The sequence below is a fragment of the Uloborus diversus genome, chromosome 3, assembly GCF_026930045.1.
Source record: "Uloborus diversus isolate 005 chromosome 3, Udiv.v.3.1, whole genome shotgun sequence".
NCBI lineage: Eukaryota > Metazoa > Arthropoda > Arachnida > Araneae > Uloboridae > Uloborus > Uloborus diversus.
The window spans coordinates 58,882,971-58,910,438 of record NC_072733.1 but is presented as its reverse complement, the minus strand read 5'-3'; the positions used below and the strand labels follow the sequence as shown (position 1 = coordinate 58,910,438).

General features: G+C 37.7%; 1 protein-coding gene across 1 annotated transcript in view; it reads right to left on the bottom strand.

The window, feature by feature from the left end:
* Nucleotides 1-27,468, bottom strand: part of LOC129218216 (myeloid differentiation primary response protein MyD88-like) — a 71,586-nt gene that overhangs the window by 20,523 nt on the left and 23,595 nt on the right. The window contains exons 3-5 of the mRNA XM_054852435.1: nt 21,684-21,752; nt 13,068-13,145; nt 8,324-8,401 (exon numbers count right to left, since the gene is read on the bottom strand). Coding sequence (XP_054708410.1) covers nt 8,324-8,401; nt 13,068-13,145; nt 21,684-21,752 — 225 coding nt within the window. The remainder of the gene's footprint in view (nt 1-8,323; nt 8,402-13,067; nt 13,146-21,683; nt 21,753-27,468) is intronic.

The window sequence follows — 27,468 nt, the reverse complement described above, 5'->3', positions numbered from 1 at the left end:
AGGTGTGTCAACCGTGCCCATGGCTGCGTGGTACCGGGGGTAGTCGGTGCCTCAAACGGGAGGCTTCAGGGATAGCAGGCGAATCCTGTCGTACGCAGCCTTACCTCTGTGTAGGGGGGCTACACAGGGGCTAGACCCCACTTTTCCCCCTAGTTCCCAGGTTTATTTATGGAAGATAACGTAAATAACCATTCTCCCCCTTGTGGGGAGCGTCAGAATGTTTTGTCTAGCACTGCTAAGTTTTTCATAATAAAGCGCAATGATCCAAATTTAAATTTAACTAAAGTTTCTCCATTTTTAATAAACAAAGCCCTAACACATTTAATTGGTGAATATCAATCTGTCAAAAAATTACGCAACGGCGAACTTTTAGTAGAAATAAAAGACAGCAAACAAATAAAACAAATAATGGCTATAAAACAAATAGGCTCATATCTTGTCAATGTAACAGAACACAAAACTCTAAATTTTTCGAAGGGGATAATTTCGGAACCTGACCTTCTCTTTACACCCGAGGAGGAAATCTTGGAGGGAATGAAGGAACAAAACGTGGTGCGCAGTAAAAAGGATCACCATAAAACGCAATGGCGAAATGACTAACACCAAACATGTCATTCTGACATTTAACACACCTGTCCTCCCGCCACGTGTTAAAGCTGGCTATCTCTCTTGCCCAGTTCGCCCCTATATTCCAAATCCGCTCCGGTGTTTCAGATGCCAGCGGTTTGGACATTCGAAATTTGCGTGCCGTGGTACTGACACCTGTGCCAGGTGTGCAGAACCCGGTCACGACAGTAATACATGTAACAAGACCTACAAATGCGTAAACTGCAAAGGGGACCATCCTTCATACTCCAGATCATGCTCAAAATGGCTCACAGAAAAAGAAATTCAGATAATTAAAACAACACAAAAAATATCTTATCCAGATGCAAGAAAACTAGTTGAATCCCGCACACCAACAACAGGTCTTTCATATGCTTCAGCCGTTAAAAAGGTACTAAAGTCTGTAAGCACACAAACAGATACCCAAACCGATGCTTTTACTAATGCCAAAACTGTAAACACAACCAAATCAAATAAACAGAATAATAGCCCCAAATCTTTTCAGAAAAGTAATCAACAACAAATACAAAAAACAAATTCTGCTACTGTTAATGAAAACAAACCAATCACTCAAAATTCGAAAAAACTTATTGAAAAAAAGAAAATTATCCAAACGCGCGCGAAAATTGGGGTAGCCTCTAAACAGAGGCCCCCAAAACTTTATAACTTTAAAAAAGAGGACTTTTTACTTTCTAGCAAGAAAGTAAAATTGAACAAATCACAAATAGAAAAATTCCAACAACCTCCTCCCCAGGAGGAGGACGAGGATGTTGATTTTGAAGATCTACCGCCATCCGATGATGAAGGGTGGACGGACCATCCTCCTTCATGAGCTGCTTCCTCTTCTTCCGGCCGTTTCTCCTTCCTTTTTTCTCCATGGCCCTAAGCATTCTCTCTTGGAATTGTCAGAGTTACTCGCATAATGTCACAGACATCAAAGATCTTGTCGAATATCACCAACCGGCCATATTCTGTTTGCAAGAAACATTTCTGTCCCCTGTTGATAGACTGAGGTTGAAAGGTTTTGACATATACCGCAAGGACTGCTTGTCAGGTGACCGTCGTTGTGGAGGAGTGGCATTGCTAATCGCTAATGATTATGCATCCAGCCAGCTCAATATCAACACATCCCTGCAGGCAGTAGCTGCGCGCGTTCACCTTCACTCGCTGTTTACAATCTGTTCTATATATCTTCCACCTTCTTACGACTTAAGAGGCGTGGAATTGCAAACACTTGTAGATCAACTTCCTCCCCCATTTGTCCTCTTGGGGGATTTTAATGGCCATAATCCTCTCTGGGGGAGTTCAGACTCCAACAGCAGAGGTATAATAATAGAAAACTTTATTGAAGACAACGATCTATGTGTTCTTAACAACGGTGAAAATACCTATTTCCACCTTCCTACGCAAACCTACCATGCAATCGATCTTGCAATATCCTCACCTTCCTTTCTGCCACTTTGGGATTTCCAGGTGCAGGGTGGTCTCTACACCAGTGGCCACTTTCCTATCAAAATAACTTGTTCTGGACGCTGCAGCTATCAGCAGCATCAGCAAGGCCGTCTTCGCATTGATCGAGCTGATTGGGCAGTATTTACCCAGTTGGCAGAAATAACACCGGAAGACGTGACTGATATTGATATTGATGTTGCGGTAAAGCGAGTAACCGACATTATCTTAAACGCAGCGAACGCTGCTATACCAAGAACCTCTAAAGGCAGTATCAAATATCCTAAGCCATGGTGGAACTCTGCTTGCCAAGAAGCTCAGAAGAAACAAAAAAAAGCATGGAACACATTTCGTCGTTATCCAACCGCGCAAAATCTTGTTGCACTTAAACGTGCTCGTGCTGAAGCTCGAAGGATTCGACGGAAAAGCCAGCGGGACTCGTGGAAGACCTATGTCAGCACCATCACGACGTCCACTCCATCAAAGACCGTATGGGGTAAAATTAAAAAAATTTCTGGCAACTACAATACATCTTGTGCTCCCATTCTAGAAGAAAACGGCAATATTTTATCTGATCACAAAGAGGTGGCTAACTGCCTGGCGACTCATTTGGCTGACGTCTCCAGCTCAAACAACTACTGTTCTAAGTTTTTAGCTATCAAATCACATAAAGAACAAAAAGTTCTAGATTTTAATTCGAACATTTTTAATCAATACAACACGAAATTTACCTTTCAAGAATTACATAATGCTTTACAAAAATCAAAAAACACATCACCTGGCCCTGACGAAATTCACAATAGCATGTTAAAAAATCTCAGCAGGTCCTCTTTAGAAAATATTCTGCAACTTTTCAATAGAATTTATTCTGAACACAGATTTCCAAAATTTTGGAGCCAAGCAATAGTAATTCCTATCCTTAAACCAAATAAACAAACTGATAAACCCGAGAGCTATAGACCTATAGCTCTCACAAGCTGCCTATGTAAACTAATGGAGCGGATGGTCAACGCGAGACTCATGTACATTCTTGAGTCAGACCATCTGCTATCTTCCCATCAAAGTGGATTCAGGCGCGGCAGATGCACAGTCGACAACCTGCTGCTTCTTGAGACATCAATAAGGGAAGCATTTCTTAAACGAAAACATCTTGTGAGCGTATTTTTCGACATTGAAAAGGCATATGACCGTACCTGGAGGTATGGGATCCTCAAAACCCTGCACGAGTATGGGTTGCGAGGTAACCTACCAATCTTTCTTTCTAATTTTCTAAGAGATCGAACTTTTCGCGTACATGTCAAGTCTGTTTTGTCGGATACCTTCATCCAAGTAGAAGGAGTTCCCCAGGGAAGTGTGCTAAGCGTAACTCTTTTCATAATCGCAATCAATAGCTTAATTGATCAACTGCCTCCTTCTGTAAAAGGTACCATGTTCGTTGATGATTTTCAAATTTCTTTTTCTTCATCGAGCATGAGTATCATTGAAAGACAACTTCAAATAGCCATCAATAAAGTATCAAAATGGGCGGAAGAAAATGGCTTCTCTTTCTCTGCTCAAAAAACCTTTTGCATTCATTTCTGCCATAAAAAAGAGGTCTCCATCCTGATCCAAACCTTAATCTTAATAATCAACCAATAGTCGTAAAGGATCAGGGAAAATTCCTGGGTCTCATATTTGATAAAAAACTTAAATTTGTACCGCACATACAAGAACTGAGGAAAAAATGTTTATTGAAACTAAATATCCTGAAAGTCTTAGCAAACACATCTTGGGGTGCTGACAAAGAGTCTCTGTTGAGAATTTACAGGGCTCTTATACGCTCAAAACTTGATTATGCATGTCAAATTTATGGCTCTGCAGCGAAGAGCTATCTGAAAGCCTTGGATCCAATACATAATCAGGCACTGCGCATTTGCACAGGAGCCTTCCGAACCTCACCTATCAACAGTCTTCATATTCTAGCACATGAACAGTCTCTTAACAATAGACGTCTCAAACTTTCTTTAAATTTTTACTTCAAAACAAAACCTTACACTAATCACCCACTACACCTTCATATTTTTAATCCATCAAATGTTCTGTTATTTCTACACCGTCCTTCGATGATCCCAACATTTGGGATCCGAATGCGTCGGATGCTGTCAGACCTGCAGCTATTAGATTTCAAAACCTTCAACACATTAAAACCAATTGAACCATGGTGTGAAGTAAATACATCTACTATCAATGACCTCACTAAATTCCCTAAAGAGACTACACCAAATACAGCTTACCAGCAAATATTTTATGATACAAAATGCAAATATTCGGAATATAAAGATATTTTTACCGATGGATCAAAAGCAAACGATCACGTCGGCTTTTCTACAATAGTTGATGGTCACGTTATGGCAGAAAAATTAAACCGATCTTGCTCTGTATTTACTTCAGAAATAAAAGCCATATTTATATCTCTTCAGTCAATAGCCCAATCCAACTACAAAAGTGGGTGATATACACTGACTCAAAGAGTTCAGTGGAAGCAATCACTCACTGCAATAATAATAGCCACCCTATATCCATTCAGTCCTATCATTTGTTAAAAAATCTTATGCAAAACAATTTTAAAGTCCTCTTTTGTTGGATCCCTGGTCATGTAGGCATTGTAGGCAATGAGGCAGCCGATTCGGCTGCCAGAACTGCAAGTATTCTGGTTGACGACCGTGTTCCTTACGCTGACATCAAAAACGCCATTTCTGAATCTCTTAATACGCATTGGCAGCGGTCTTGGCATTCAGAAACCCAAAACAAACTGCGTTCAATTCAGCCCTCAACTAAAGGCTTTACATCATTGCCTCTCACCAGGAGAGAACAAGTTTTATTAGATCGACTTCGCATTGGTCATACAAGGTTCACACATAAATACCTTTTATGCCGTGAACCAGCTCCAATGTGCATAACTTGTAATGTCATTCAGACAGTGTTACATATTTTAAGTAACTGCCCAAATTTTAATCAAATACGTTTCAAATATTTTAATGATTTTAACCCTACTTTGAAGGAGTTGCTTGGGGACCAACCCCATCGCAATTTACACCCCTTCCTCCGGGAGATTGGTTTCTCCCTTTTAATTTAGTGTTTGTGTCGTCATTATGTGATTTCGTCCTTTTTATATTTTTCAAGATATTGTTTTATCCATTTTTTCTTAATATGTTTTTAGCATTTATATGTTTTTAAGGTGTTCCTTTTTTAATACTACATCTTGAAGGTTTATGCTTTTACTTCAAAAAATACTTTGTTTTACTTTTTTGATTCATTCTTAAATGAAAACTAAATAAAATATAACAAAAAATCGTTTGGCGCAGTATAGCCCTTTAGGGCTCTTGCGCCATAAAAAATCAACTAACCAACCAACCTGTTAATAGCGATGTATTAATGCATGCTGAAGTTGCGGACATTGACAAAATTTCCCAAAAGTCTTTCATGGATGTGCATTATTTTTTGTTTTAGTCCGACCACATGCAAATTTTTTAGCAATTTCACATTTAGGAAACATTTTTTTTAAGAGTGCATGATCAGCTATTGCTATAGGCAGATTATGCTCTAATATGAAACTGGTGAAGAGGCACTCCGCGCGTATGACATCACTTCCCGCAGCGTCGTCCACACGATTAAAGAATGTCCCGAGTCTCTGAGATTTTTCTTAAATTGCCATATAATCTTGGTGCTTTTTAGTTGCAACATGGTCCTTAATATCACTTTTGCCACCATGCGCAATTTTTGTATCGCAACTGCAAATGGTACAGAGCGCAAATGAGGGCCCTTTCCTTGACTGTTTTATGCAGGGGATTTCTTGTGCATAGGATTCCAGAAACACTTGATTGTAACTTTTTCCTTTTCCATTTCACGGCAGTGACGATTATTCAATCCAGAAAGAAAGAACACTGTTACGGAAGCAAAATCCAAAAATAAATTCACACGAGGCGAGCAACGCCGATTACGCTATTGCTGCACGTCTTTCTAGCCGGCAGGAGTGGATGCTCAACGAGTTGCTAAAAATCACGATCGACGCATGGAGGCGGGCTTAACAACTTCCCTCGTTTATAAACAAATAGCGCATGCGTAGAGGCTAAGAGAAAAGTGTTGGATGGTACGTTGACATTGCGCATTTCTTCTTCGCGTAAAGGCTCGGGTTTGGAAGCTCAGTGATCACGTGATCACCATGCGTAAAAGCTTTGCGCGGTGGCTCCGGTCGATTGTAGATAGATGGGCTTGAGCGCGTTCGATTGTTTGAACGAAAGTTTTGCATTTTTAGGTTTTGAGGGAAATTTTACGCGAAACCGTACAATTTTAGTACAGAACCTTACAACCGTACAATTTGTACCAAAACCGTACAATGTACGGCCAAACCGTACAAGTTGGCAGGTATGTATTTACATAAATATATATTTTAACTTTGATTTTTTAATTCATATCTATCATTTAATCTTTCAAAATGATTTTTTTAATGTAAAGGCTGCAAATGTCACTAAAAGGAAGTATGCTTCTAGGGAATGTCCTATTTCTTATATTTTTTGTGAGAAAAAAATATTTTATTTTTCCTCCCTTGATCACTTTGATTCCTGTGAAGCTGATTACATATTTAAAATTCTTTTGCAAAGGATGCTACAGTGAAATTTTTTTCCACGTTTTTTTAGGTGCAGTTAGACAGAAATCCTTCCCTGAGAAGACCGAGCATGATGCCGAACTCGTTGTAAAAAACTGGCTGCGGCAAGCCAAAGCCAGATGTTGTAGTAACCCCCTCAAGCTCCCTCATTTTGTAACATACATAACATACATTCTGTTAAATAAAAAAATCCTAAAACATATTTTTTGTAGTTATTTGAGTTATACTATTAATATATAGAGTAACTGTGTGAAGCTCAAGCTATACCATTAGAAACTAATGCTGTCATAACTAGTTTTTTGTGATTTCACTTTTATCTTTTACATATATTGTCAAATAAAAAACGGTCAATATATTTTCAGTGTTTTGGACGTTTTCTTTCCAGTTTAAAATAAATTGCTGAGAACTTTGATTTTCATAATTATGAGTCTCAAATAAAAATCGCAAATTACGCACTCTTTATTTTTTAAGTGCCAACCTATCTGGTGATCCTGAACGGAAATGGAGAGTTGCTCCAGTAAGTTAGGAATAAATTTGTACAGGACTCATGAAAGAGTCGAACGAGCACAGAACGCAAATATCCTGTATCACGTGTTCAAATATGCAAAAGAGTAATAATTTTATTTAGAAAAGATGAGCCTGGAGTATCTGGTAAGAAGATGAGGCATTTTTTTTTTGCCATAAATACAGTTTAATAAATATATTGAAGATTCAGAAAAGTTATTTTATCTTTTTGAGTACATTATTAAAATTTCTTAGTATTTTTTAAAAAAAGATTCTGTTATTACTTCTACCAAAGTATACGATCGATCCTCCTTACAACAATAGTGCTCATACAACATTACTGTTGAATTCATACAAATACTTGCAGAATCGCCTCTATTTAAAATTGGTTAAAATACTAAAATTCTGTGAATTTAAAATACTTGACAACAATTAAAATACTTGTTTTTTCAGAAGATGAACATGCTCAAATATCGCTTCAAACAAGTTTATATCCATTGAAATTGAGAGATATCTAAGTAAGGTTAAATTGAGAGATATTTATGGATTTCTAAACTAATATTTAATAGAAATTTTAGTAAATCTCTAAATTTTCCATATTATCTCTTCAATGTCTAAATAAGGTTCAACAACTGGATATTTAAATATCTATAAGGCATCTAGTAATATTTTTTAGATGTCTATTAGATCTCTAAATTTGACATATTACCTCTATTCAACGTCTACGAATGTCTAAATAAAGTACAAATATTAGATATTTGGATATCTATAGTAGGACTAGAAATATTTATTAGATGTCTATAAGATATCTTAATTTGGTATATTACCTCTATTCAACGTCTACGAATGTCTAAATAATGTCGAATTACTGGATATTTAGAGATCTATTAGACATGTAATAGATGTAAAAGATGGTGACATTTGATGCTCTAATAGATATCTATGAGATATTTTTGGACATCTAATAGATCATTTCCTAAATGTTAATAGATATCTAATAGATGTAAGTGGCTGTGTGGGTTATCTATGATGTTATGGATTTATTTATTTTTTATTACTTTTATTTCATTTTTTTCACATTTGCTAAAACATGTATTCAGTTACCAAATTCGAACCTACCTCCTGTTCTGACATCATCACAAGTCAAAGCATTACCATCATTTCTAACTTGAAAATCATTTTTTTGACAAGATGAAACTGAAATAATATTTTTAATGGATGAAGAGAAGAATGTATGAACATTAAATTGTATACAACACATTCCAAGAATACTTGTTTAGTAAATAACACTGTGCGGCAAAAAATACCTTCAAAATTCTTCTGACCTAATTCTTGTTGATTCTTATGTAAAACGACCACCTGAATCCAAATATGACTGCCATTTTCCCCCATCATATCCAACTCTTTTAAAATGTTACCCCCTCCACCAATTTTTTTAGTTTTCAACAGTTTCAAAGCCATTTTCTTAATTATTTGGAGCAGAAGGGAGCATTATATTAGCCATTAACATGCTTCTGAGGGACTAGAGAGGTGTAAAGTTTAAAAGCATATATATTTAGACCAAATCAGGAGATGATATCCTCCCAAAAATATTTTGAAAATCATCAAAACAGATTTTTTTCTCTTGGGGTTTCTTTTAAAATCTTTCCACTTATTTTCCAACATCAAAACTAGAGTATAGGACTCCCTCCTATGAGCCCCCAAATCAAAAATCCAGTGTCAAAAAAAAAAAAAAAAATTCAAAAATATTGGAAGCATCGCATTTTGAATTGTCCTATCACAGATATTCAGTAAAGAACTTCCTGTGTCATTCAACTTACATTCCCAGATATAATTATGATCAAAATTGGACTTGGGTATACTTATGAAGTAGCTTTAGTGTATATATTTATATTCTGGGGCTCCATTGTTTATCCTTCCATGATATTATGAAAAACAACAACAGTAGCAGAGCCCCCCAGATATAAATATGCAGTAAAGCTATATTATTTGGGAACTGCAAAACATATGGGTCAGACAACTGCTGAAATTCGTTTCTGCTATTGGGCTCTACTAGTGATCCTAGCAAGGCTAGTTTAATAGACCAGTGGTCCCAGTGCTTGTGCTCCTTTTGAGCACCCCCCTTTTTGCTTCATACTTCAATGTCATACTATAGCAACGGTGTCACTCACCCAAGAGCAAGACCCCCTCCCCCAAAGAGAAAAATACCCCTCAACCCCCCCTCTAAAAATTTAATGGTGAGCTCTGCGCCATGACATCCCTCCCCCCCAGGTGGGCACTCCTGATTATAAACAAACCTAAGTTTGTTTTTAATCATAACTATATCATCAGGAAATGCAAGTTAAATACTATGGGAAGGTTCTTTATCGCAGATCTGCGATGCGACTCTGGCATTGCAAAATATGATGCTTCCAATTTTGAAAAAACATAATTTTCTACAACATGAAAGTTTTTTCAAACATGGGACTCATAGGAGTGAGTCCTATACTCTGGTTTTATGCCAAAAAATACAGAAAAAATTGTAAAACAAATCTGCAAAAAAAAAGTCCAGTTTTGAAGGCTTTTTAAGGGGAAAAACCACATGAGTCTTCTAATGTGCTCCAAATATTCATACTTTGAACTTTGCACCTCTCTAGCCGATCAAAAGAGCGTTCATGGCTAATATAATGCTTCCTAAAAATAATGGCTATGCCCCCCGCCCCCAAAAAAATTAACTGTAAAGCTGTCAAAACTGGGGAGGCTATTTTCAAAAATGTGGTATGTGATGGGGGGGGGGGGGGAAATGGCAGTCATATTAGGATTCAGGGGGTCATTTCACATAAGAATCAGCAAAAATTATGTCAGAAGCAGTTTTTTTTTTTTTTTGCCGCATAGTGTAATTAATCAAATACACTCCTGTTTGTGAAAATTGCAACACCATGAATGAAGCATCATAGTTGAATGAAATTTAATACACAGTTGAGTGGTAATGGTATAAATAAATGATTACATTTTCAAACCAAGCAAACAATAAAAAGAGATAGAAATTAGTATTTTGTGTGGCCACAACGCGTCACAATAAGAGCTGCTACACGACTCGACATGGAGTGAAACAAAGTTTGAATATCCGCCTGCCGAAGAGTATTTGATACCATTGATGAATGATATCACCTATTAACTTTAATACTTCTTGCAGAGTTAGTGAAAGAACTAACATTTCATCTACTTTCTGTGAATAACAGATGAAGAGACTTCTTTAAAATAACTAAAATTTATTAACACGTGAGAAAAAGTAAATATAATTGTATAAACTATTAACTGAAGCCAAAGGTAAAAAAAATTAATTAAATATGACTAGCAAGTTAGTTAAGCTCATCCTAATACTGCTCGCTAATCTATTACTATGATAAGCAAAGCATCATCGGCAATCCGCCGAGCAATACGAGCTCCACCCAAGCTACCTTTTACAGGACAGACATCACCGAATGAGTCTTAAAAAAGAGAGAGCGAATCTCAACTCCGTTTGCTGTTAAATAGTCTGTCCTCATCATTATTCACATCAATGCCCTCACGTCCACGCAACCAATGAGGATGCACCAAGTGGCAGAGACGCCTCCCTGCTAACCCAATGGCGGAAGTCCGTTACGTCACGCGTCCGATCCGACCGCCCACTTCCGATTCACTCGGATCGTTGGTCCGAACGAGCATTGGTTGATTATCGTGAAGTTCAGTTAAATGGGCAAAAGTAAGTGTAGAGATGTTTGTAGAAATTCTATTTCTAACAGTATTCCATATTGTTTGTATGTGCAACCAAAGTTCGTCTGTCAAAGCAACAGGACAAGGATCACGAGCGAGATGCCGTCCAAAGAAATCCCACACATGTTCAATCAGTGACATATCCGGGGAATATGTAGGCCAAGGAAGAAGCTGCACCTGCTGCGAATCAAGGTAGGATTTGACAGTCCTGGCGACATGTGGACAGGCATGATCCTGCTGAAATACAGCCTGTGACAATCCTTGCAGGTAAGGAATAGCTTGGGGCTGTAAAACTTCATTTATGTATCGGGTACTATTCAAATTGCCCACAATTCATAGCAATTGTGATCGTCCATGATATGCTATGGCACCCCAGACCATAAATCCGGGTGTTCGTCCACTGTGGCGTTCGATAATGCACTCCTGAATGTGCCCCTCACCCGCATAGCACCTGACACGAAATTCGGCCATCATGGTGTCACAAATTGAAGAGGGATTCATCAGAAAAAACAACCTGCTGCCAATCAACACGCCAGCTCCTATGCACATTGGCCCATTATAGCCACAGGCGGCGATGGTTTTGCGTGAGAGGAATCCTGTATAAAGGAATCTTTGGGCGCAGCCCACGCTGCAGCCGCTGTTGCCCACTGTGCTGCCAATTGTCTGTAAGAAGCTGTGCGGTCCGTTAGCGCCATGCGCACCAGGTGTCTGTCATCACGAGCTGATGTGATATTTCGGGGTCCACTCCCGGATTTCCGAGCTGTCCGACTCTCGGCCGTGCATTGCTTCGAAACACGCATGATTGTGCTGCTGTTACGCTGCACATGAGCAGCTACTGCACCATAAGAGAATCCAGCTTCACAAAGGCCGACGATTCTGCCCCGTTCAAACTCCGAAATTTGCTCAAATTTCGCTCTTTCGTGGAAGGAGCATAGTAAAGATTCAGTTAAGGTTTACTCTAGCATACAACCACCCATAATCATACATACCCCGCTACAGCCGTCTATTTATATTCGGTTCAATCCGCCGTTCAGAGGGCGCTGCTCAGCATATGCACGCGCTACTGGTCTGCAATTCTAATCATTTGCATATCATGTCCTAATTTACATTTCCTGCAATTTTCAGCTCACTCGGGTAAGTCCTTCGTGGTGTTGCAGTTTTCACAAACAGGAGTGTAGATCTCAACATTCAAATCAATAATAAATGAGTTTTCTAGAAGTTCTAAAAAGAGAGGAAATTTAAGAACTTTTCTAAAAAAGTTCTAAAGTAATTTTCTAAAATTCTATACTTTGTAAAAAATCTCTACAAAAAAAAACAGACAAAGAAACAGGAAACCATATAGATATCAGCAAAAAGAAAAAAAAAGTACACTTTGAAAATATCCAATAGATTTAACAAGAAACATACATTCATAAAATATTACAGAGATGTTTAGCAGTTCACATTAAAGAAATACGAGAGCAACTCAAAAAGTATTCGCGCCTATTGCTATAATGAGCGCAATTGCTAGCAGGCATTTCAGATGGAGGAGGTTGTTCTTCAGATGTCCACAGCTTATGAGCAGCGAAGTTATTCGTTTTCTGGAGTAAGGGACAAATGCTCATAGTAGTTTACAGGGAAATGCACCTCACGTACGGGGAAAAGTAAGGTGGACAGTGTGGCTTTTTTCCATGACAATGCAAGGCTATGCATGGCAGTCCAGACAGTTGCTAAGCTCCAGTCATTTCACTGGGAGAATCTGGAACACTCACCTTAACAGTCCAGATCTTGCCCTTAGTGATTTTCATGTTTTTGGTCCGCTGAAGAAGTTTCTGGCAGGACAGAGATTGTAACAAAGACATGTAAGACAGCCGGAAGAATTTTACCACAGGGGGATTAATTTAGTGCTGCGATCGGAAAAATGTCTGAACTGGTGTGGCGACTATACATTAGAGAAATAATGTAAGGTACATAGTACACTACATACATTTGTAAATAACTGTATGTACCTGTTTTTAGCAAATAAAAATAGGTCCAAAGACTTTTTTATTTGCCCTTGTATTAAGTAATAATAATCTGAGTTTTACATTTTTCTTTTTTTTTTTTCATTTACACAAATTAAGTGTTAGGTTTCCAAATTTGAACATACCTCCTGTTCTGACATCATCACAAGTCAAAACATTACCATCATTCCTAACTTGAAAATCATTTTTTCGACAAGACGTAACTAAAATAAAACATTTAAACATATTTAAAAAATGTATAATAGTGTAAGAAAACTAAATTAAGAAAACTTTCCCTGCATACCAGTTGGGGCAATAATTAATACTCAAATACAAGATTACTCAACATTTAAATCAGTATTCAAAGCAGTTTTTTAGAATAAAAGTACTTTAAAAAAGTAAATTATGAGCATCAATAATAATAGTATATACGCTCAATCCATTTGTGTGGCAGTGATGCTTTTATACATACAATTACACTTTATTCCCAGAATTTTAAACTTTGGCTTTTAATTCTGATTCATTCAAATGTAAAGAACTATTACATACTCTAACATGAAGTATCAACTTTCTCTAATTTCTAAAACAATATTGTACTTGAAAAATAATGACTTGTACATGTTGGTGTTGTAGCCCCACGATCATACCCGTAACATATACAAATCATTGTCTCTTTACTATAAGAAAACTTGAGAGAAAGTAGACCCTTCATATTATGATGTATAATGGTGTCTTATATACGATTATCTGTCTCATTTGGGTAAATGGATTGAGCAACAAAAAAAAGTATAAAATTAATTTTCTTACATTATTTACTTAAAATCAGCGTCACGTAAAGTACGAAACCATTTACATGGTTCACAATATGGAAAAAAGTAAGGTGAGATTTCACAACCAGGCCAAAACTAATGACTTGTAGGGGAGACCAGGGTTAGTTGACATAGTGATTTAAAAAAACTCTACGGTTGATTCAGAGCGCCACTGAGCCTGTCTATTCAGTATATTTGTTGTTTTGTATAGTAGCATATTCACACAGAAGTTACATTCACAAGTTTTTAGTATCTTTGGACATTTAGCTAAGAGGTTATAAGTCCATTTCTGCTGTAGTTGATGAACATTTGTTTTGGTTGCCATGTTTATTTTACTTGCAGTGTTGGGGTTAGTTGGGGCAACACGGGGGCAAGTTGACATAAGCTGACTGGGTAGTATGCCAACTAACCCCGCAACAATGGATAAGTTAAGTTATGATAACATTCATACCGACATAAATCTGTATATATATATATACGAAGGCGTTTTCTTTTCACAGTCATGACTCAATAAGGGCTAGATAGATATTAACGCTTGATGTGTCAAATTAAAGGTACTCTTATGAAGATTTGCCAAACTTAATGTTTTAATAAAGGGCATCATTTAAATACAGTTGGCTCTCTCCTTAACGACTTTTAAAGGACCACAAAAAATCGTCAAACACACAACACAAAAATGCAAGTGACATATACTTTAGTTTGAGTCAAAAAGAGGTCAGAAAGATGGCAGATCAATTTGCAGTTTCTAATGGCATAGCACATCCAAGTAGTTGGGACTCGAAAGCATTAGCAGATGTTGTTTGGATTTCTTTCTTCCTAAAAAGTCACCCACAACTGTCAATACGTACTGCTGAAGCCACGAGTTTGGCTTGAAGGTCCAGTTTCAACCCACATAATGTTCAAAGGTTTTTGAACCTCCTACAAACTGTAATGAACCAACATTCATTTACTGCCCAGAACATATGGAATATGGATGAGACTGGTATTACTACTGTTCAAAAGCAAGAATGCGAGGTTGCTCGCAGAGGTTAGAACAAGTCGGGATAATAGCAAGTGCTGAAAGAGGGACATTAGAGTTACTCTTGCACATTGCTGTTTCAGCAGGAGGTAATTCCATTCCGCCTTTCTTTGTTTTTCCTAGAATCAAATATTACCACCGTTTTGTATTCAGTGGGCCAGAAAATAGTGACAGGGATAGTAATACCTCAGGCTGGAAAGTGGAGAGAAATTGTATCAAATTGGTTAAACACTTCATTTGCCACAACCGGAGTACAAAAGAAAGAACAACCAAGGATAATGGGGTAAAAGTCCTCTCCTTCCCTCCACACTGTGGCCATAAGTTACAGCCCCTTGATCTGAGCGTATATGGTAAATTAAAAAAGTATGTCAACACTGCATGTGATGCATGGGTGACAAACAATAAAGGGAAAAGAATGGAGATTTATGATATCCTAGGAATTGTAACTACAGCTCTTCCGGGTGCTATAACCCCAACAAACATCAAAAGCGGGTTCAGGAGAGCCAGCATTTCTCCACTTAATCCAGATATATTCAAATTTGATGCCTGGTCATGTAACTGATCAACCTGAACCAGTCATGGAAGTGATCTCTGCTCCTTCAGTATCTAGCCTGGAGATATCCCTACTTCATGACCCAGTTGATCCTGATCAACCTGGGACATGTGATGAAACAGAAAGTGTACTTCTTGCTACACCAGGACCTTCCTCTTATGACTCACCGGGGAATAGAACCCCGAGCCTCTGGCGTGGGAGCAGGCCCGCGCCAAGCCTGATGAGTGCCGTCATGCATATCTCTTTTGAGCGCCTTTTTGCAGTAACAGTAGGGTAAAATATAGTTAACACCTGGGAAGAGGTTTTGTAGACAAATGTAATACGGAAAAAAATACGTTTAGCCTTTAATTTATCAAAAGAAAAACGATCTGTACATTTTAATTTTGGAACATACACAATGTGCATTTTACTTCACATCTCGAAGTTATTTCAAATAAGGGCAAATGTAAGGAATGGGCAATCGAAATTGACTTTTGAAATTTGACTTTTTCTCTTGTAAACCATGCATTGAGATGCTGTTTAAAAAGAGATGGTTAGTTTCAGTTAAAGCATTTTACCCCAATAATTTTTTTAAAAAAAATCTTGGAATTTGATCGAATTAGTTGTTGCTTATTTTAGTCTAACAAGCGTATTGTTACAAATTCTGTAAATAGTAATTATTGTAGTAACGTAACCTGTAAATAGTTTCCCGTAATGAATATACAACCCCTTAACATATGGCTAAAGTATACAACCCCCTATTCTTTTTTTTCTTATTTCATTCACTGATTTTATCAATGGAAGTGTAGTTGTAAAACGGTCTACGCATTTCTGGAAGCGTGTGGAATATTTGAGAGATTTCTTTCGGTGTATTTAAGCCGTTAGCGATGGATAAACAGTGAGTTTCGATTGAGAATTTGCGCTGAGTGTGTATTAGCTCTGTTTATAGCGAGGCATTTCGCTGTGTTGTTTTCGTATTTGGAAGTAAATACGTGTGTAAACGTTGAGTTTACGGTGTTGTGTGCTAATTGCTTAATTGCTGATGAATAATTTCGCAGTTGTTGAAGATCTTTCCTGTACATAGTGTAAATAAATTTCCTGTGTTTTTATCAAGAACTGTGTTTTCATTTCGAGAAAGCGGAAGTCGCACCGAATCCGTTACAATTTGGCGCCCAACGTGGGGCGCAGCTTTGAAGAACATCTGGCAAATCTTAGGAAGGTGCTGCAAAGGCTTAAGGAAGCCAATCTGAAGTTAAGCCCGTCCAAATGTAATTTGTTCCGCCGGGAAGTGAACTATCTTGGTCACATCATCTCTTCTGAGGGTGTGCAAACCGATCCAGAGAAGGTATCTGCGGTCAAGAGTTGGAGTCGTCCCGAAAACAATCATTAGCTGCGAGGTTTCCTGGGGCTCTGCACGTACTATAGGAAGTTTGTGAAGGGTTTTTCCAACATTGCACGACCTTTGCATAAGCTGACGGAGATCAAGCAAAAGTTTGAATGGTCCAAAGAATGCGAAGATGCATTTCTACGACTGAAGGAGGCTTTAACATCAACGCCTATCCTCGCCTATCCTCAGCCTGAAAAACCCTTCATCCTGGACACTGATGCGAGCAATGGGGGCATCGGAGCTGTTTTATCCCAAGAAATTGACGGAAATGAACATGTCATCGCTTACTGGAGCAAATGCTTATCAAAGTCGGAGCGAAATTACTGCGTCACCAGAAAAGAGTTACTGGCCATAGTGAAAGCTGTAGAACACTTCCATCATTACCTCTACGGCCGAAAATTTCTGCTTCGGACAGATCATGCCTCATTAACTTGGCTTTTGAACTTCAAAAATCCGGAAGGCCAGATAGCCAGATGGATACAGCGGCTCCAGGAATATGACATGGAGATCAAGCATCGAAAAGGGTTATCTCACGGTAATGCTGACGCTTTATCGAGGAGACCCTGTTCTGAGAACTGCCACTATTGTTCCCGAATCGAGAAACAGTATGGAACGACTAGCCCTACCGCCTATCAGGTGACAGTGACTCCAATATCATCAGAACCTGATCCATGGAGTGACGACCAAGTTCGAAAAGATCAACTCGAAGACCCCGACATAAAACCAATTTTGGAGTTCATGGAAAGTGACAGTCGGCGACCTAGCTGGCAGGACGTTTCCATCTTTAGTCCTGCAACAAAAAGATACTGGGCTTTATGGAATTCACTCCATTTACGGAACGGCGTACTGTATCGAAAATGGGAATCTGATGACGGCAAAACGTCTAGGTGGCAGTTACTACTTCCCCGATCAAGGATTTCAGATGTTCTGAAAGAAATACATAGTAGTGCGACTGGAGGACATTTTGGTGTCTTGAAAACCCTTAATAAAGTTCGGGAGCGCTTCTTCTGGAGCAAGGCGAAGGATGACGTGGAGAAGTGGTGCCATTCTTGTGACGCCTGTGCTGCTCGTAAAGGACCGAAGAAGAGAAGCAGAGGGAAGCTACATCTGTACAACGTTGGAGCTCCTTTCGAACGAATTGGGATCGACATCCTGGGTCCTCTACCAAGAACTGCTGATGGGAACAAATACGTTCTTGTTTCCATCGACTATTTCACGAAATGGCCCGAAGCGTATCCCATTCCAGATCAAGAAGCTACCACCGTAGCAGAGACTCTAGTCCAACATTGGATCTCGAGATACGGAACACCTTTGCAGATTCATTCCGATCAAGGGAGGAATTTCATCTCTGCTGTGTTTAAGGGCCTATGTCAAATTCTCGGAATTGAGAAAACTAGGACAACACCACTACACCCACAATCGGACGGCATGGTGGAGAGATTTAACCGCACAATCCTAAATAATCTCTCGCTTATGGTATCCAGAAATCAACAGGATTGGGACAAGAAGCTACCTTTGTTCCTGCTGGCCTACCGCAGTGCTGTCCACGAGACTACCGGATATGCCCCATCTCAGATGCTCTTCGGACGAGAGCTTCGGCTACCTTGTGATCTCGTCTTCGGTCGTCCTCCGGATGCGCCTGCATCGCCTGAGGAGTACATCCAGGATCTCCAGGCCCGGTTGGAAGACGTTCATAACTTCGCACGAGAGCGAATCAACATCGCGGCGGAGAAGATGAAGACTCGATACGACACAAGGTCTACTGGACATGAATTCAACGAAGGCGACAAGGCTTGGTTATGGAATCCCATCCGACGGAAAGGTCTGTCACCCAAATTGCAGTCGCATTGGGATGGACCCTACAAAGTCCTTAACCGACTAAATGACGTCGTAGTGAGGATCCAAAAATCACCTAATGCAAAACCTAGGGTTGTACATTATGATCGGTTAGCCCCATACTATGGCCATAGTTCATGAGTATTACGTAAACAACCATGGTTGATAACATAAAAGTGGTAGATAATTTTTGCTTTTAATGTTTAGTAATATTTCTTGTTATTATTGTGTTTTCTGTATCTGTTAGTTATTAATTAATGTGTATATTTGTAAACTTGTGATAGAAGTTTGGCACCCTTTCTGGGGATTGTACTGCCCGGGACGTGCAGTCCTTGGGAAGGGGGCAATGTTACAAATTCTGTAAATAGTAATTATTGTAGTAACGTAACCTGTAAATAGTTTCCCGTAATGAATATACAACCCCTTAACATATGGCTAAAGTATACAACCCCCTATTCTTTTTTTTCTTATTTCATTCACTGATTTTATCAATGGAAGTGTAGTTGTAAAACGGTCTACGCATTTCTGGAAGCGTGTGGAATATTTGAGAGATTTCTTTCGGTGTATTTAAGCCGTTAGCGATGGATAAACAGTGAGTTTCGATTGAGAATTTGCGCTGAGTGTGTATTAGCTCTGTTTATAGCGAGGCATTTCGCTGTGTTGTTTTCGTATTTGGAAGTAAATACGTGTGTAAACGTTGAGTTTACGGTGTTGTGTGCTAATTGCTTAATTGCTGATGAATAATTTCGCAGTTGTTGAAGATCTTTCCTGTACATAGTGTAAATAAATTTCCTGTGTTTTTATCAAGAACTGTGTTTTCATTTCGAGAAAGCGGAAGTCGCACCGAATCCGTTACAGTATTTATTTTATTACTTTTTTAATGGGAAAACCCTATTATACAGCTTAAATTTCTAATATTTAATATATTGTTCAGAAAAAGCAAGCTATCTATTTGTGAACTTCGTACAGATCAATATTTAGTTTGTTTCTGAAGAAAAATTTTCAAAATGTAGACAATTATGAAAAACCCACTTTACTGAGATAGAGGGTTTTTTCAAGTTTTCCTGTCCGAAAAGGTTTTTTTCGGACTGGGCTCGGTTTGACCAACCCTGCCTTTTATATGCTAATGCGTTTTTGGAAAAAGAAAATATTTTAAATATCAAAGTTAACACCGCTCTAAATATCTCAGTTTCATGCCTGCCAAAACATGACAACAGAGTTCTGAATAAGTTTCTAAATTGAAGTTGAGATACTCCCTCCTAAAATCTAAAACTGAAATCATTTGGGGTAAAATGAAAAATTCTAAAATCCGGAAATGTTACAAAAGGCATTGAATTTCAGATCCAAAACAAATGCAGTCTCTCCGAAGTTTTTTTTAATACACAAAATGTTAAAGAAATAAAATGGGGAGGGGGAGGAGTATCGAGTAATTATAGTCAACTCATTACTTTTCGGAACTAAAAACTTAACCTACATTATTGTCCCTACGATATATTATTATTACGCACATCTAAATAATATGCAAATGTGCTCGCCATACTTTTTTCATGTATGATAACACAAAGCAGTGGAATTACAAAAAATTAAAAATCTCAAAAAGACTATAATTGCACAAATTATAATAAGAAAAATTGACTGCAAGAACTAAAATGGGGAATAGCAAATTTCTTGCGCCTCGTATGCTCAACCTTGTGTAATACAGACATACCGAAATAGCATTCACGGCTCCACATTAAGTAGTAAAATTCTAATGTATGCATTAATTAAAGTCACTTGTTTTCAGTGTAAAAGATTACACTTTTGAATAGCATGTTTAGACACAACAAGCTAATAATTTTAACTTTTAGATTCTCAGTGAGACGGATTAATTGTTTCAATGATCAGTACAATTTCAATGCCACCAAAAGATGTAATGAAGAAATCCATTTTACTTTTTTGGGGCCATTCATTAACTACGTAAGGATGATTTTGGTACCTTGTGACCCCCGCCCTCTCCCCCATGTAAGGGTAGGTAAGATTTTTCAAACCCTCCCCCTCCCTATTCTTAAGTAAGATTAAATTTAGTTTTTCAAAAAAATAAAATAATGAATTTTACATCACTGGAGTCATTATTAAATTCACTATTATTTTATGAAACCTTTTTGTGTCAAGAAATAGTTACTAAAAATTGAAATCTAGACTGAATGTTTTTGACATTTTTTTTTTGTATATGATGCAATACTAATTAAAAATAAAATGTGCCAAAGTGCGTTTTTTTTAACATTATATTATACATTCTTTGTGAAAGAAACAAATAATAAACGGCTCCTCCTAATACGCTTTTTTACTTTCTAGACACAAATGAAATATGACCCCTGCCAAACCACTTGACCGTTTAACTTCTGATATAAAATATCTACTTAGTAAATATTACAATGGGTTTGACACCCCCCCCCAAGTAAGGGTATGCAGATATTTTTCCAACTCCCCCCCCCTGGGGACCCTTACGTAATTAATGAATGGTCCCTTTAGTTAGATTTTTTCTTGCTTCATTTGAAGCACTTTTGATCGGTAGAGCTCGGCGCCTTTTTGGCTATGGCGCCGTCATGCACCGCACAACCTTGCACATAGGGACAGCGTGGAACTGCGTGGGAGTGAGAAGCACTACCACTGAGCCACTGGGCTACTTAAAAACATTGTTGGAATGATTAAAACAAGGGGGTATTAAAACAAAATAATCATTTTTTTTTCTATCAAATAAAAATGAATGACCGAATCAGGATATTATGTACCCTTGAATTTGAAATTTGTGAGTAAATTTTACGTATTCTTTCCCACTCATCACTGACTGCAATATTTCTCCTATAGCAAAACAAAGTGAGTTTATTCAGATATGCTTTGTGTGTGTGTGTTTTCAGGACAGTTTACATTATGGAAAAATAAACTAAAAAATAGTTAATGGTTTAGTTAAATTAATTTTGTCCCCTTGGGAGTAGCACAGGTCCCCTGAGCCCTTCTTAAAAACCACTACTAGTTGATAACCAGCAATTTTATGAGGGAAGAAAAAGATTAATAGTAACTGATTGTTGAACAGTTCTTTACAGCATGCAAATACTAAAAAAATAGTAGTCTTTCAGAATGAGAGTTTGAATTTATATAGTTTTTAATGTATCATAAGAAATATGCAAAATAGATAATTACCTTCAGGAACTTGAAGAGGAATTTCTTGAGATCTTGACCTTTTTTTCAAATAAACTTCTACATCTTTTTCTATGAAACACGAATAATTTAAACAACCATTTTAATATTTAAGTCACTAGTTTCAATATTTTGTTTATTAATAAAATCCTTTCTAAATAAAGTAATTATAAGTATATAAGTAAGGACATTCATAAGTCTTAAATACATTATATTCAAAATTATATCAATTACATACTGTAATGTACATCAATTCTCGCATCATTTTTTTTTCATTTATTTATTTCTATATTATTTGTTTATTTATTTTAATTCATGTTTCAGAGAAGTTCTTTGTTTCCATTTTTTTTCCTTGGTTGAATTTTTCTCGAAAATTTAACACGACTGTATAAATCATTGCAAGAATGAAAATAACCAATTCAGAAAAGCCTATTGGTACTGTTTTGTACTAGCAATGATCATACTAAAAGCATCTATTTTCCCTTCAGAAATATAAAGGTATGAGTATTTGAAAATAATCGAACAAACTCAGGGCACAACTATGATTTTTTAAGACACAGCACACAAAATTAATTGGGCATCCCCCCCGCCCCCACTTTTTCTATTCCATAAAGCAGGGTCTCTAACCTTTTTTTGCTCAAGAGCCACATTGTAAATTTTTGGAGCAAGGCGGGTCAACAATTCAAAAATATTTCAATTCAGATTATTGAGTTAACACTAGCTCCCCTTCCCCAACCCCCATCACATAAAGGGCTTTTTTTTTTTTTTTAATAAGCACTCAGTGGCATGAGCGTAGCCAGTATTCACTTTAGGGACGGGCAAGTCAAGGTACAACAAGATGGAGGTTTTTAGCTGTCCTTCCGCCCAGTGCCAGTTTTCTAGGCCAGGCAATAACTTGATTCTGCCGCTCTTACCCATCTTGATTCAATTTTGTACACTAAAGTTTATTTAATAAAAAAGAAATGAGTGAATTTATAAAATGTACTTGCTTGTTAGCTTTGAAGTAAAGATAGATACCAAAAGTTATAAATTCGAAAACGTTTTATGCAAAGGTTTTTCCTTCTTACAAATTAGTTTTGAAATTGCAATTTTAGATTATCTTTGGTGATTTTTGATGTTAAGGATATGAGAAAGGTTAAATAACTTTTTGGGAATGAAGTCTTAGAAACAGATTTTAGGATATCTTTGATGATCTTAAAAGAATGGTCCGAATTCAGGACCTGTCCCAGAAATTTTTTGATATTGAAGTTTAAAAATTGCAGTTTTAAGCTCTATATGTTGAGACGTTATCTGAAAATACACTTCTTAAGAATCATCTGGACTTCTTCTAAATCAGTCACTTGGTTCAGTCAGTGACAAACATGGGAAAGTTTATCCATTAAGATATTTCTGCCATAGAAAATAAATACCGAGGACAGTGGAAGGAAGAAACCCTAGCAAATTATTATGTGGGGCAGAAACAAGAGATTTTCTCAGTGGCAGATTTACTAGGGGGGCGGTGGGGGCAACCACCCCACATAGGAGTATTTGGCCAGTAAAACTGGACCAAAATAAAAATTCAAAAGTTTGATGAAAGTTGTTTTAAACCTACTTTACTTCAAGTCAGATAACTGTTCTATCACAAGATAGCAGTAAAAATCTCACTTGCTGCATTTCCGTTGGTGTATGCCATGGGCGTCGCGGCCGGGGGTGTCCAAGGGGTCCGGACCCCCCCAATATTTGAGGACCGGACCCTCTCAATATTTGAAAATCGGACCCCCTCGATAATTGTCAAGATGAAATTCATTATTTTGGGGAAATTATTTTTGCTTTGAAGACTTTAAACAGTTGCGTAATATATAATTTACCATGTTTAATTCATATCAAATAAAACGAAATGAACATCGAAAAAAAATGAACTAAAAAAAACAAAATATGTGATGTGTATAGTGAACGGAAAGTCGAAAAGTGAACTTCATTGACAAATTATTGCTCTGCTCTACGCACACTAGCTTTAGTGAAGGATGCTAGAAAGGGGATACCTTCTCCCGAGTGCAATGTCAACCATCCATAGTCGAGTCTCCAGCGTATATGCACCCCCCCCCCTTTTTACGACTCTCGTGCTAATAAGTCAACAGACCTCAGACGGGGATCTGAGCTTCTGCCCTTTCTTTCTTATCTCGTTTCTCGGCGCTTCCAGGTTTCTGTTTCAAGTTTTGCAGTGTTTGTTTCGCCGATTCGGTTCAATTTATAGCGACCCCGATGTTTCCCAAACAAAATGAGACACCAGACTTCTTTGGCGGTTTTTTGCAGCTGGCAACAACACCCTGGCCAAAGGATGCACAAAAATTTAGAAGACCACTTAGCTGGTCAAAGGTTAAGTTTGGGGTAGAAAGGGAAAGGAGACGTGTCATTGTTTGACATTATTCAACACGTGGCTTCAAAGTACCTTACCGAAGCGCGGTTTCTCAAATGTGTTTGCGGCATCTCAAATTTGACCAAAAAAGCGTTACGTTACAGAAAAAAAAGAGGAGTCTAAAAATTAACGTGCAATTTCAAAAGCAAATCGTAAGCCAGCATAACGATGGATACTGTGATGTCACTTCCGATAGACCAACGAAAAAAGAAGCGCAAGATGACCAGAAAAAAAAAGACAGAAATAAAAGGACGTTCCGACAAAAATAAAGATAATTTCATGTGGTCTTTTGGTCTCCTTGAGAGTAGGTGACCTGAAGAGCGCTCCTATTTTGGTAAAAATGCTTTTTTTTACATATTCGATTACGAATATGGAGAGGTGGCTTGAAATGGGAAAATGTAGCAAACCTTCTACATCAAATGAACCTTAGAAATTTTTAATAACTGAATCATCATCAACATCCATGGAACCATCTTCAAAAAATCAAAAGATCGTGATAGGTAAGTACCATTCTGTTGAGTGTAATACATGCCAGGGCTAGAAAAATCTTGAAAATTTTACATGCCCAGCCGGGCATGTTTGTCTAAAAAGTACATGCCCAGACAAAATTTTTACATGCCCTGTTTTTTTTTATTGTATATTAATAAAAACCTTTAAATTTGTCATATATAGCATTAGCCATTAATCAGACAAAATAACTACACAGTTTCATATAGGAATTTGTTTAATATAAATCGTAAAAAATATAGTTTAAATAAATAGTACATAATTAGGCATAGTTGAAAATTTACAAAATTGTATTACCAATATTATTGTTGGCATGCATGTCCGTCAATATGTCTAGTTCCTTTTGTGTTGAACAACCAGTGTTCGATTGCTGCCGATGGCTCAAAATTATCTGATTCCACACCATCAATTGCTATTCTCATTAAACTGCTAACAGTCTCTGTGGATAAACTGCAACGAAGAGGGCTTTTTATACGGTTCATAGCACTGAATCCCCTCTCACATGCAGATGTGCTGGGAGAAATGCAGAGCATAATCTCTACTAGCAAAAGAATATTAGTGAATTCTTCTTGTTTACTCTTTAAAAGGTAAGAATAAACAGCCAGAAGATTAGAAGATGTTGCCCGCATTTTATCGATCATTGCTTTGAAACCTGCCCATTCACTCATGGCCAAACGAGTTTCATCGTCACTTAGGTTTTGGCTGAAGTGATTACAAAGTTCAGCAATTTCACTATTGCCATAAGCAGCCAAAGCAGTAGGGTTTTCTAATGGCCAATTGTTGAAGTTGAAAGTGTTGAATAAAGAAATTGGGGTTGAATTTTGAAGCTTTTGAAAATGGTTGTCAACACACTGCAACACATCATCAATAAGGTCTTCAATTTGGAGTTCTTTCCCTTTAAGTTCAATATTCTGAAAGGAATTACTTTTGAAATTATCTTTAAAAGCCTTCATGTGCGGTCCATCAGTATGTCGCAGAGCTTCTAACTGTAAAGAAGAAGCCTCCAAAGTGGTGATCACATCCAAAATTGTGAAATCGTCAGATTGAAATTTTTTTGACACTGTCACTAAAATGTCAACAATATCTAGCCAATAATGGAGAGCTTGAACAAAGCGAACAAGCTTTAGTTCTTTCAAGTACCCCTTTATCTTGGCAGATTTTTCATTATTCTTTTCTGTTGCAGCACTCTCAAGATGTAAGACAATTAGATGAAAGTTCTTTTTTAAAGCTGATAATACTCTTTGCTGACTACACAGCCACCTAATTTGGGATGCACTTCCCATTTGAACTGCTGAAGTTTCAAAAAAATGGCTCAATTCAACCAGCTCTCTTCTGTGTTTTGGAGAACGGCTGTAAAATTTTACAACCCCTTTAATGGTCTTTTCAAACAGTCCTTTGATATATGTGTTTTTTACTGCATCAGTTACAGCTAACTCCAAATTATGAGCAATGCAGTGAATGGATATGAGGTGGGGAATATTTTCCCTCATGATAGCAGCAACACCAGCATATTTACCCATATTTACTGAGGCTCCATCCAAGTTTATACCAACTATCTTTTCAAATCTAACATCTTCATTCAACTTCACACTTTCTAATGATTTAATTAGAGCATCATGCACACCTGGAGCATCTGCGTGTTCCAACTCGGCCAAATCCACAAAACGAGTAAGTGGTTTGCCTGATGAAATGTACCGCACATAAACAATATCTTTTTCAATTGTGCTCCGATCTGTACTTCCATCTGCCATAACACAAATGAACCTTACTCCTTCTAAATCTGCAATGAGGTCATCTTTCATCACTTCAGCAATGTGGTGACAAAACTGTGCACCTCCCTTATCATTTAAATAGTTATTTCCACATGAAATACCGTTTTTGATTTGTAACTCGCACAGTCCTTTAAATTTTAGAAATGCCATTTCTTCTTTCGCACAAAAATACGCTGTATTGAAAAGGATAGACATTTTCTTATGCTGTTCTTCTGTTAGCCTAACAAGACATTTCCTCATTGGAGTGGCAGTTGGAACATCGATCGCCAATTTAGCTTGAACGCATGAAACGTGCTTTTTTGTTTTATTATGAGCTCTAACAGATGCGATGCGGATTGCATCTCCTTGCACTCCTGGATTTTTGAAATATGAGCTCGAATTATCGGCGATTTTCGGGAAAGCTCGACAAATCTTGCACCACATTTCAGTACGCTCTTCATTACAGTCTAGCCAGGCGAATTCTTTTAGCCAATCTCGTAGAACTAAACGTTTCCGTTTTTGTTCGTAGTCCGATTTCATTTTTTTTGTTTCACGGTCATTATCAATCACATCCACTGTACTTGATGACCGCTTTTCAGAAGCCACAACATTGCTGCTGGATTCAGGTCTTGGTGTTTTAAAAAACTGTCGTATATCCATAATCTCCGAATCCGAATATTTGCATAACCAAAACTCTAAAACACTTCTCCGAGTAGAATGCACACGTGCTCTGCCGAGGAAGAATGATGCACGCTTCACGAGGCGTCGAGGGAGGAGCTTATTTCACAAGCTAAGGAAAGGAGCCCCGCGATGACGACACGCACTCGTCAGATCAGATTTCTCCCTCCTTACTGACGCATGCGCAGTAGGGGAAGATCGCTTCCACACAAGCTGGAAACAGGAAAGTCTTTTTCTACTGGACTTGAGGCATTTCGCGTGCAGTGAACGAAAAAAACGCACTCGACTTTAGGCAGATCGCTGGGCGACTTTGCCGATGATTCCTAATGATTTTATCTTAGTCCAAATATGATTTTAGCGTTATCGCGTGAAATAAATTTTGAGCTCCGGCTAGGATGTGGTAAATTTTCAATAAAATAAGACAAAAAAAAGTTTTTGGAGGAAATATTTCATTAAA